General features: G+C 53.2%; 2 protein-coding genes across 4 annotated transcripts in view; both read left to right on the top strand.

Annotated features, from left to right (window-relative positions):
* Window positions 1-12,164, top strand: part of KIAA0586 (KIAA0586 ortholog) — a 187,257-nt gene that overhangs the window by 66,482 nt on the left and 108,611 nt on the right. The gene's annotated exons all lie outside the window — the stretch shown is intronic.
* Window positions 671-3,778, top strand: IRF2BP2 (interferon regulatory factor 2 binding protein 2). The gene has a single exon (XM_078596552.1). The coding sequence runs from the start codon at window positions 802-804 to the stop codon at window positions 3,166-3,168; it is 2,367 nt and encodes a 788-aa protein (XP_078452678.1). The 5' UTR covers window positions 671-801; the 3' UTR covers window positions 3,169-3,778.

Raw genomic sequence — 12,164 nt, 5'->3', positions numbered from 1 at the left:
TCTGGCGAGGAGGTAAAGGAATAGAAACGCGAGGGGTGCGTTGGAGAGGTGGTGGTGGGTGGGGGGGTGATGAAGAGAGGCGACGAGTGGGGGACGAACGGAGCAAGGAGGAAGCGTGCGAGAGAGACGGGGGGTGGGGTGGTGATGGTGGTGTACATGGGGAACAAGGGGGAGGAGGGATCCCCCCCCCCCACTGGAATGAGTAATGAGCCCGCTGTGACGTCACGGCTCATCACGGCCCGCGGTGCCGCGCGGCGCCGCGTGCACAAGAAACGCGGCGCGCGCGCGACCCACGGAGCTCTCACGGAGCTCCTCCACGCGCCGCGCTCAGCGCCACTTGGCATCGGCACGGCCACGTGTGCGGCCACCAGCAGCAGCAGCAGCAGCGTCGTCGTCGTCATCGCCCCCCAGACACACACAGCGCCACTTGTTACCGCCGCTGCTGCCTCTGTCGCTGTCGTGCGTAAAAGCACCGCGCGCGCTCCGGCAAACTGCGCGAGCGGTCGAGTCGTAGTGGTGTTGTTATTGTTGCCGCCATCGTTAATTCCACCGCCTTTGGTCGGTTGTTATTATTATTGTAGTGTTTCTGCAGCGGGCTTTACCGCAGTCTTGCGATAATTTGTAGGGGGGGGGAGGAGGAGGAGGAGGTGGTGGGGGGGGAGGTCGGGGTGGGCGGGTGTCGGGGATGTGCTAGCTTCCTCGCTCCGAACAGCAGCAAAACACTGCGGTCATTCAGAGCAGCAGTAGCGGCAGCAGCGGCAGCAGCAGCAGACCCCCGTCGGCTTCAGCCCGCGCCGCGCGATGTCCTCCACCTCCATGGCGGCCTCTGCCGCGGCCTCTGCCGCGTCCGCCGCGTCGCGCCGCCAGTCGTGCTATCTGTGCGACCTGCCCCGCATGCCCTGGGCCATGCTGTGGGACTTCTCGGAGCCCGTGTGCCGCGGCTGCGTCAACTACGAGGGAGCTGACCGCATCGAGCTGGTGCTGGACACGGCGCGCACGCTCAAGCGCACCCACGGCTTTCAGGACGGCCGCTCGCCGGGACCTCCCTCCTCGGCGCCCTCGCTCGCCGCCTCGCTCGCCGCCTCGCTCAAGGTGGACGCGCTCTCCTCCTCGTCCTCGGCGTCCTCTGCCGCGGCATCGTCGTCGTCGTCCAAGGACGTGCCTATGAACCACGTGGAGATGATGGGCGGCAGGTCGCTGTCGCACCAAGCCGCCTCTTCCATGGAACGCTATCAGCTGTCGGCGGCGGCCGCGGAGCGCGCCCGCATGTTGGAGTTCCACCCGCCGGCAGCGCCCGGCCGCATCACGAACGGGCTGCCCGCGTCGCCGGCCGTGAACGGCTTCCCCAAGGTCGAGGAGCAGCCGCCCGAGCTGCAGAGGCAGAGCCCAAACCCGCGCCGGACGCACTCCGTGCCGCCGCCCGGCGCCTTACCCCCCAGCCTCATCCCGCACCACATGGTGAGTGGCAGCGGCGGCGGCGGCCCGCACCACCAGCAGCAACACCAGCAACACCACCACCACCAGCAGCAGCAACAACAGCAGCACCACCACCAGCAACAACAGCACCACCAGCTACCGTTGGGCTTCGGGCACCCAGGAGCTGGCAGACACCCGCACCAGCACCCGGGTCTGCCGCTGTCACTGGGCGTGAGTATGGACGCGCTGGGGGTGAAACAGCAGCAACAGCAGCAGCAGCAGCAACAGCAGCAGCATCAGCGTGGGGGGTCTTCGTCGTCGTCGTCCTCGTCCGTGGACGGCGAGCGGGACCTGAAGGAGAAGCGCGGCGTGGAGGCCCTGGCCGAGCTGGCGGAGAGCGTGCGCAACCGCGCCGAGGAGTGGCCCGGGCGGCCCAAGGCCGTGCGGGAGACGCTCGTCACGCTGTCCAACAGCACCCCGTTCGACGTGCGCCTCAAGCGGGACCCCACGCTCCAGCGAGGCCGCGTGGTGGCCGTGGACTGCGGTTGCGCCAGCGGCGGGGGGAAGGGCGCCTCGGACTACTACGAGCTGAAGGTGTTCGTGGAGTACCCTAGCGGCACGGGGGTGGTGTTCCCCAGCGCGTCGGGCGCCGCGCGGCAGATGTGCCAGGACAGCATGAAGGACTTCACCCGCGGGCCCTCGTCCGGCCTCAAGTGGCTCGAGTACGAGCGCAAGCACGGCACGGGCGACTGGCGGCCCATGTCCGAGCTACTCACGGATTCCGTGCGCTTCTTCAGGGACGTGCCGCGAGGGGAAATGCTGCCCGTGCCCTTCCTGGACCCCGGCTGCCCCGTGCTGCCCACCGTGTACTGCAGCGTGCCCCGCGCATACCTGGGCAGCCGAGGGCAGCGCAAGCGGAAAGCGTCGCCCGAGCCCCCGGATTCGGTGGGCAGCGGTGGCCCCAAGGTGAACGGAAGCGGCGGCGGCGGCGGTGGAGGAGGAGGAGGAGGCGAGGACCACTCACACGGCAGGCAGCAGCCGTGGATGCCGCCGCCTCCCCCAGGTGGCACGGCGGCAGCAGCGGCCGGGGCAGGAGGAGGGGGAGGCTACCCGCCCAGCATGCCTCACCCGCCGCCAGCGGCCGCGCTCAACTCGAGCCGCACGACGCCTCCCGAGTCAACCCTGCGCAACGGGACGTCCCCCATGGCCGCGCTCATGTCAGTCGCCGACAACCTGGTGACGGCGCAGTCGCCCAAGGAGGGCAACAACCAGGTACACTCCACCACGGCCAAGCGCAGCAGCAGCAGCAGCCCCGTTTCACCCGCATCTGCAGCCGGGCAGCAACAGCAGCAGCAGCAGCGTCGTGGAGGAGGAGGTGGAGGAGGAGGAGGCGGAGGAGGAGGAGGCGCAGTGCGCAATGGTGAGACGCCGAGGCCTAGCTCGCAGTCGGACGCCGAGCAGTCGGTGCCACAGTCCCTGCCGGACTCGTCCGTGGCGGGCAATGGGCCCCTGTGCTGCACCAATTGCCACGAGCGGCTGGAGGACACGCACTTCGTGCAGTGCCCGTCCGTGCCGTCACACAAGTTCTGCTTCCCGTGCTCGCGCGAGAGCATCAAGAAGCAGGGTGTCAACGGCGAGGTGTACTGCCCGAGCGGGCAGAAGTGTCCCCTGGTGGGCTCCAACGTGCCCTGGGCCTTCATGCAGGGTGAAATAGCGACCATACTGGCCGTCAAGAAGGAGATGGACCATTAGGACCTTCACAGAGCGTGTGATCCCATTGTTATTATATATGTACGTATTAAACAAACGAAATTGATGGTGATGAAAAAAACACAGAGCTGAGAGGGCACGGGCTGGTTGAGACTTTTATGTTGCCGTTGGGTGGACTGTACTTACTCAAATGTAAATATTTAGGAAGACTTTCGTTTTTGATTAAACGAATTTGCTAATACAAGTGTCATATATTTTTGGAGGTATGTACTGTTCTAGTAATTGCTTTAGTTATTGATTTTTTTCTCTCCCTGTTTATTGTTTTATCGGCGTATCTTTCTGTTAAAATAGGAGTAAGCTTTGGTGGTGAAACTCACAAAGCTAAAGCGATCGCAGGCTGCTCACGGCTCAATGTTTAACTTTGTATGACACTTCAGAAATTATCACATTTCCTCTCCAGTTGATGTACGCACTTAAAATAGATTGCCAAATGCTTTGTCCAGCCTCGTCTTGTTTTGTTTAATTGAGTGCAACATAGGAATAGTATCACACAGTATAGATCATGCATAAATTAGACAACTTTTTTCTGTTATGTCAACATCCACTGCTGTCATCAGTAATGTATGTAAATACAGTTCTGTGTACAAACCTATACATTTGTGCGAGTTGTTTTTTTTAATGCACATTACATATTAAATAACTCCAGCTGTGCCAAAAACGGTGATTGCAATAGACGGGGACTGTCTGCATTCGGAGCTCGCGCAAAGCATGGCAATTTCAGCAACGTGGAAGTGTCCGTTCTGCTTCTAAGCGCCGTTCACCCCCAAGCACGAAGGATTTAGTGAATGCTCAATCTGTACATTGGAGGTGCAAAAAAACATGCGCAAACTACGTGATATCCACTTTCCCCGATGAATGCATTTTGCTGGCTTGTGCGCTGACGTACATCACGTGGATTTTTTTGCGTGCACCCCTTTGGAGTTTTGCATTTCACGAAATCCAAGAGTTTTGTGGCCGAGGAGTGGTTTTCACAAGGCCTCCCTGTGTCGGAGCTGGCTTCTTCTTTGCACATCGGCAGTTGAACTTCCAAGCCCCATGTGGGCGTGCTTCTCATGAAAGCTGTTTACGATGACATTTGGAGGGGGAGGCGGGGGAGGTTGGAGGTGGTGGGGGTTTGTTGAATTTCTGGCAGGGAGCCCAGACCACGAAATCCGCCGGAGCGACTAATTTAAATTCCACCCCTAGCAACAACTGTTGTTGGCTCTCGTAACGCCATCTATTGTGGATTTTGGACAGCTCGACATCCGAGGCATTGGGGGCTTCGATTCGAAAATCTGTTAGGCCAAAAAAATAAGAAAGGAGCCCCTCGCCAGAAGCGGCAAGCGGATTGCGTGGTTGTCTTTTTTTTTTGCGCAGCAAGTGGGGATCCGGGAGGGTTGGCGAGAACGGAATGGGATTTGGGTTTCCACTTGATGCAGCAGAGTTTCTGTCCCTCCACTGCCACCACCACCTCCTGAAAGCATGACGGAATTTATGTAAACACCCCGGGCTAGCACGGACAAGAAGAGTGAGGGAGCAGATGGGCTCAAATTCCACTACGTGGTTTGTTTTGTCAACGGCTGCCTCCCCCCCCTCCCGCCAATCTCTACGTTAACAATTCACAACGAGTCTTCCTTCCCTCGGGTTGCAGATGATTCAGGAGGCTAATGACCCTCGCTATCTGCACCATGCTCTGAATCAGCTAAACTGGGCCCTCTCGGGGGACAGTGGGGTGTAGATAAGGCTTCCAAAAAAACAAAGCATTAAATCGGGCAAAATGGGAACATAAAGACATAATGATCTCAGCACCTCGGGCAGTTTTTTTTACAGCTTCTGAGTGGACGGAATTTGGAGTTTGGCAAGACGCGGCATGTGGCGCACACAACTGCAACACTGGAACACAAACAAAGGCAAAATCTGTCAGTTTGACAGGAGGATGTTTAATTCACCTGCCAAATGTAAACTTTGCAATTTTAGACGACGTGGGGTTTTTTTTTACTAACTGTTGATACAAGGGTGTGTCCGATTTGCTGTGAGCTGCTTTGGGAGGTTAAAGGTGAGTATTGCCAAACGTGTCCTCACTGTAACCTCGTTCTTAACGATTATCGCGCAGCCCTTTCCATTACTCATGAACTTAAATGGGCTTGCCGTGTCTGGGTGAGTGTGAGTGAAAATATTAATCTGGTTTAGATATATTAATTTTTTTGTCACACGCAAAATTTATAACATTTGTACTTCGGGGAATCTAAATGCCCAATTGGCGCTGCACAGTGTTGGACACAGGAAAGACGTTGGTCAATGTTTACAGTTGCGCTTGAGTAGCCGACGTGTCGGATGAGCAGAAGGATGTTGGGCCTGTTGCAGGGGCTGCTGTTGTGTTGTGCGCCATGTGTTGGGACGCATATTTGAGTTGTGTCATTCTCCCTTGAGACTCCCGCAGCATACATTATGGATCAAAGCGGGCTCTTCCCACGTGTGTCTCTTCAAAGTGAAAAGAGGAAGCGTTGGCATTTGGAATGTATTATTTCTCCACAATGTCAGCACACGGGGAGTGCTTGGCAAGGAGTATGTGCACGTGCGCGCATGTGTGTGTTGTTTCCTCCGTTTATTTTATTTTTAATGATAAGCAATCACTCTTAGGGCTATTCTAAATCGTTGCGTTATATACCTGAAGTTCAGGTGTAATGTTAACGGGTGGAAAAAAAGTTGTTCCCGGTTAAGCGGCGAGCATGCGGTCCGATGAAATAATGTAGCGGTGTTTACGTTACTGTAGACAACCAGACACCAGTCGCGTTTCTCGAGGGAATGGTGGGGTGGAAGGGAAGGTCACAAAAGATATCTCAAGTTTCAATGGTGAGAATGGAGGTGCGTCACAGCTTGGAACCAGTTGGCACTATATTCGAGGTGGTTTTTGTTGTTGTTTTTTTTGTTTCCGTAAGTGCTGATTGATGGCGTGTTAGCACGTGGTTGGGGGAAGGTTGGGCTGCGTGGTGGTTGGGGGGTCTGATACAAGACGGCTTTTCTTTATGTAACGTAGGAGGATTTCAGGATGAATGCCCGAGTGGACGGCTTGCCCTCGCTATGGCCACGCGGAAGCACGGTGTCTGCCCGTGTCGTGGCCAAGCCTCAAGCTTTGCCTCGCCATAAAGGGGCATGTCACTGACCCCTCGGCGTTGCCGAGATTAATGTTTAGGGCAGCAATCCTGCCTCCTTTATGGCTGCTGGCAGAACATGAGTCAAGCTCCGTCATTGTAGCCCCTTTGTGTTATCTCAACTTTGGAATTGGCCTGAAGAAAAGTTGCCTGCCCTAAAGCACCACTCATTTGCTTCTTCAGTTGTCTTCGTGTTTTTTTTCCCCCATCTTCCCTCGTGCATGCCTACAAAGCGAAGCCTTTGTCACGTTGGAATGTGGAACATTTTAAGCCCGGGGTTGCTCAGCTGGGCCCCGGCAGCAGTTGTTTTAGGAATCCTAAATTTAGGGAGGATGGGAGCGGAGGCATTGTAAGGTCACAACAGGATTTGAATGCCAGACCATTCGTTGGTTTAAAGGGGTGGCGGCGGCGGTGGTGGCGAGGGGGATGGTCTGACAGCTTTTTAGGGGGGAGGCTTTGAGGTGGGGTGGGGGGGGACTGGGTTTGAAGGGTAGTGTACCCTGCTGGAAAGGAAATGGGTTCTTTGTTCGCAGTGTTGTTTGCATTGCCCAAACAGCGAATGTTTGCTTTCCAGCCCAGTAATTCTGGTTTGCAAACAAAGGCCGGTGTAGCCAGCGCTGGATCTAGCACGCACAGCGCCTGGGAAGGCCCGCCCTTTGTACTTTTCGCTCGGCTGATCCAGCCGTCATCCCCGCGATCCTCCTGCTGCCCCCCCTCCCCACCAACCCACCGTCAATTGTGTCCAGTCTCTGCCCTACCCCACACCCCCAAGGCCGGCAACGCCACCGAACACTTGCTGACCTGCTTAGTTTATGCCACGCAAGTATGACAAATTTCCCTTGGGTACCTGAAATTCACTCTCTCTCTCTAAAGCCCGTCGAACTTGGAGTGAATCCCGCCCGCCGGTCCCCCCACTCTAAACGCAAACAGCGAGAGTGATGAGCTCGGTTGTTGTTTTTTCGGAGCCCACGCTACGCTGTCACCATGGAGGAGGTCGTGAGCACTCCGGTAGCTACGGCCGCCCTTAAAATAACTCGAGGGGAAAGGTGTCTGGTGTGCGGCGATGTGGACGGCGTTCGCACATTTATTGAACTGCTCTGTAATGGCCTTGTTTGTGGCTGGGAGAGAGGGGGGGGCGGCTGGAATTTATTTTTGAAATTGAACTCGCTGGAAATTGGTTGCATCAACAGAAAGGGGGTTGAGATTAGATACCGCCGATGAGATCGGGGACAGATGTGTGAGAATTTAACCCCGCTTGCTCGCCTTCTGTCTGTCGGCATTGCAACCCACAAACGCACCGCACGCACGTGGACGCGCACAGGGGGCGGTGTATACGCAAGCGTTGGGAAAATAAGTGTGCAAGTCACGTTCACACGCATCCCCACCAACTCCCCCCCCCCCGTGTGTACACGCCTTCGCGTGCTGTCACACGCATCCAGTCCCCTGTGCATGTCGTCGTTATTATTCTTTGGCAAAGACGGCACTTCCAGGAAGCACGGTGGGGGTGGGGGCGGCACTCGAAGGGAAGCCTCCAAAGATGCCAAATTCTCAATCTGTCAATGGGGCCCGCAGTTATCAGACCGTTTGAGCAAATGTGCACATGAAGGCTGTGAGGAGCGGTGGCGCAGTGAGTCGCCACTACTTTTTGAACCGTGTTGCCTTCGTTCAATCGCTGACCCACGGCTGCTGAGAACATCGGTTGTGAGTAGCATCTCACGCTGACCAGCCTGGTGGAGTACGACACCCTGGACACCCTCAATGTTAAGTCGCAAGGGATTTTGCAGGCGAAATATTTGAATTAATTGATTAAATAAAAGTATGGTCAAACAACCCTTGAAGACCGACATGGCATAGGGAGGGTATTCATCCAGCAGCAGATTAAAAATTGAGATTTAACACTATTTGCATCAATCCGCTTTGTTCCTCTTAATAGAATGCACTCACCAGGCTACGTGACCCTTGGGTTTTTTCCCCTCGATATAAATATTTTCTGTCACTATGTAAACCCCAGACACCGCCTGGAACATTTTGACTTCCGGGTTGATGTCAAATTATAAATGAGCATTTTACCGAGAAAATGAGAAGGCGGTGGCGTCGTCATCGTCACCGCCGTGCGGAATGCGGCAACGATAAGCCCAGAGCACAGCCCTGCCAAAGGCACCTTGCTTGCCAGTATCAATAAAACAGAAGGTGTTAAGATGTTCAAACACCAAACAATCTTGTTGCAAGGAATCATGTCTGCATCAACAACACATACTTGTGGTGAACATGCAACCATGTGCTGTTCGCCTCTTGGCGTTCTCTGGTCTAAAAACTGGTTGAGACTCGGCCCAAAAGAAGGCTGTCTCTGGTGTAGACCAATCAGTTTCAAAGACAATGCCATCATATTACCGGAGCATGTTTTTGTTTGCATGTTCACCACAAGTATGCGTGGCTAATGCAGACATGATTCCTTGCAAAAGGTTTCTTTTTGGTGTTTGAACATCTTAGCACCTCCTGTTTTATTGCCACAAAGGCTAAAACCTATTCTTATATGCTCATCACTGTTGAGAGACAGCCTCTTGTTTAACTGGACGGCGTGCACGACACATCGTGGGTCTACCGATGCTGTGCGCAGCCGCACTGAGATAGTGTTCGTGACTGAACTGAGCAATTTGTCCGAGTCTATATAGTATTGCGTGTGGGTTTGTGTGTGTGTGTATGCAGTTCCCCCTCTTGGAAACGTCTTCATCAAGGGTGTATTTCGTGGTCTCAGTTGACTTGAAAATGAGACCCCCCCCCTACCTTGCTCACGGACGACGTGATGAGAAAATGCTGCCTGATAAAGAGGTCTCTTTTCCCCGCTAATCTGATGCGTATGTTAGCCGTTAGTAATTTGGTACGAGCGCGGGAGAGTCGTCATTGGCATTGCATTTTTACGGAAATCCACATGTGCAAGCATTACAGTGTTTCGTGCTTAAATCTGCTCGATCAATGTTTCTGCACGCACAGTCATTCAATGTACCCGGTCACCTGATAATTTATGTTAATCCTAAGCAAATTGTTGTTAACTGTATTACGCAATTAGTCGTCTTTCGCGGTGGGGAATACTCGTGAAGCGTGTGCGCTCGCAGATGTCAAAATGGTGCGCTCTTTATTCCTTTAATGTTTATGTTCGTTAGTTTTTGCAAATACTTTTTCTCTCCGCTTGTCCTGTGGCTTTCTGGTGGTGGCACGTGTCGTTGGTGCCCTTGGCTGCCCTCGGGTTGAGCTGGCTTTGTTGACCGACACTGTACATCTTGGGGATTTTACGGTTCTCAGTTGCTGACACGTGTAGTAAAAAAAAAGGTTACGTTGCGCAATACCGTGGTCCGCATGGTACCGTGCGATGGTTTTGTCCTTGCTCTTTCAAGGGGATTTTCTTCAGCGCACTACAGACATTCTTTTTAAAATTAGATGTGATGCTGGTGCGCTCGCCATCTTGGCACGTCGAGGTCTGAGTGCCATTTCCGATGCTGTTGATAATTCAATTTCGCAAAAAATCGTCTTGAGACTTCTTCTGTGTGCGTCGATGTTCACTGCAAATCTGTTGGCTTATGTCATACTTGTCCGAGAGAAAGCAGTTCTTGTCAATGGGTGACTATTCATCTGTTGATGATTTGGTGTCCTTGGGGGTTCCTCAAGGGCTCACTTTTAGAGCCTCTGCTGTGCAGCCGTGTATGCTACCGCTTGGCCAACGTTTTCGTCTTCATGGCTTCACGTTTTCACTTCTATGCTGATGGCTCACAGATTTATCTCAAGACTCTTTACTGATACAAAAGTAGTAGTTTCCGTGCTATCACGTAGTCTTGCTGAGGTCAGAGTCGTGGATGCACATAAACTTTCTTAAATTGTATTACGATAGGACAGATGATGATGTTGGGCTCTCCACATCAAGTACGTAAACTCGATGGTTTTAGTATCGCCACGGAGGGGACTGTAATTTGGTCTTCCTCGAAGGTCAGAAATCTGGGTGTTATCCTTGGCCCCAGTTTGACTTTTGAGGCCCACGTACACAATGTTACCACAATCTGATTTTCCAATTACGCAACGTAGCTCCACTTAGACCTATGTTGCCCCTTCCTCTTGCTGAAAGGCTGGTGCATGCTTTCATTTAATCAAAGTTGGATTACTGTAATACCTTGCTTACTGGCGTTTATAAAACAAATCTAAATATACTACAATATATAAAAAACTCGTCTGCCCGTGTTTTAACCAGATATTAATCGTTGGATCATCATACTCCTATCCTTTCCTCCTTGCACTGTCTCCCTGTAAAGTACAGAATCGACTTTAAGGTTATTCTTCTCGCGTTTGAGGCCTTGAATGAGCTGGCTCCTAAATATCTCACCGATCTGCTTAAGTTTTAATATCCACTGTGATAACTTCGCTCTATTTATTTCACTCTAAACTCATTGCGATTCCAAAGGCCAGGGTTTGTTCGATGGTAGAAGATGGAACTTTTTGGAGCCAGGCTCCACGATTGTGGAATTCCCTTCCTCCTTGGTTCGTTACGGAATCTTGAGTGTGTTACACTTTTTAAATCGTGTCTTAAAACTCCCCCTGTTTTTGTTACAGGCTTTCTCCATAACTTAACGGGCTTCACGTTAACCGCTTTGAGGCCTTGTGCGAATTGCACTACAGAGAGCCGAGTTTATTATCATTATTATAATCTTGAACACAATGCTCGATAAGAACACGTGCTTGGATTCAGAATCTTTACGTATAGCCACTCGAGTTAATGAGGGATGAGCTTGGCTCGTTGCAACAGCCAACCTTTAAATCGTGCCGTTGAAGTTGTGTTCTCTTGGTTGATACTATTTCCTTGAAGAAGAAGAAAAAACAACCCCATTTTTTTGCCGGCGCTATCTCTGCAACGCGATATACCGTCGCACGAGTCGTGAAAGTTGATATTTGGATCTCCACGTGTCATCAACGCTCGCCACTGCCGAGCGCGCGTGCGCCGCACCTGCTGCCATCGTCCGTTTCTGCATCCGAAAAGCGTCGGCTGACTTTAGTGGTACAGTTTAAAAAAAAAAATGGTTGGGGCGAGGTAAATATTGGGTCACGTATTTTTAGTGTCGGACGATGTGGTCACAGCTGACGACGACGCTCAGTTGCCCGGAAACCTGCCGCACCTGGCGTGCTTTGTAAGCGCTCAGGGTTCCTGCCTTGGGGCCCGAGGCCACCGGGTTCAAGGCTGTCGACATGCGGATCACGCGGCGACCCCATCGGCCTCCAGCACTCGTACAGCGCACACTGCGGTAGGAGGAAAAAACACGCCTCTGTCTCGGTACGAAAGAGTTCCCCCCCCTCCTCTTGTATTGTATTCTTACCCCCTTCCCTCGCAACCCCCCTGCACAAATACCGCTTCTGCTGCCACCGTCAAGCCAGCCAAGTAAACGACCCCGGTGGTGTTAAAGGTTGCGAGTTCGTTTTTTTTTTGTATTTGGCAGTTGAGGAACAGCCACGGGGCTTAAAATAGCGTAGACATTGCTGGAAGCAGCGAAAGGTCACCTTTATAATCTGCACCTGTTAATGTGTTGCAACAGACAAGCTCGGGGCGTTTTTTTTATCTTTTGGCATGATCGTTATTTTTGGTCTCGCTTTACGAAACTCAAGCGGAGGTGTTGATGGCCGTTTCCCGCGTGGTTCACCCTAAAAGGCGGCAGGAGAATCGACGGCGCAGCTCGGCGGCTTGAATTGTGCCGCTCATGTGATAGCGGCACACTGGGGGCATCGAGCGCCTGTGTGATACGTTTCACGTGTTGTTCCTTCAATTATTTTGACCAATTAAAAATTGTCCGACGCGAGGCAGTTAAGCGGATT

Source organism: Lampetra planeri, chromosome 7, assembly GCF_965212315.1.
Source record: "Lampetra planeri chromosome 7, kcLamPlan1.2.h2, whole genome shotgun sequence".
NCBI lineage: Eukaryota > Metazoa > Chordata > Hyperoartia > Petromyzontiformes > Petromyzontidae > Lampetra > Lampetra planeri.
The sequence above is the reverse complement of the archived record's forward strand: the minus strand, read 5'-3'. Positions and strand labels throughout refer to the sequence as shown.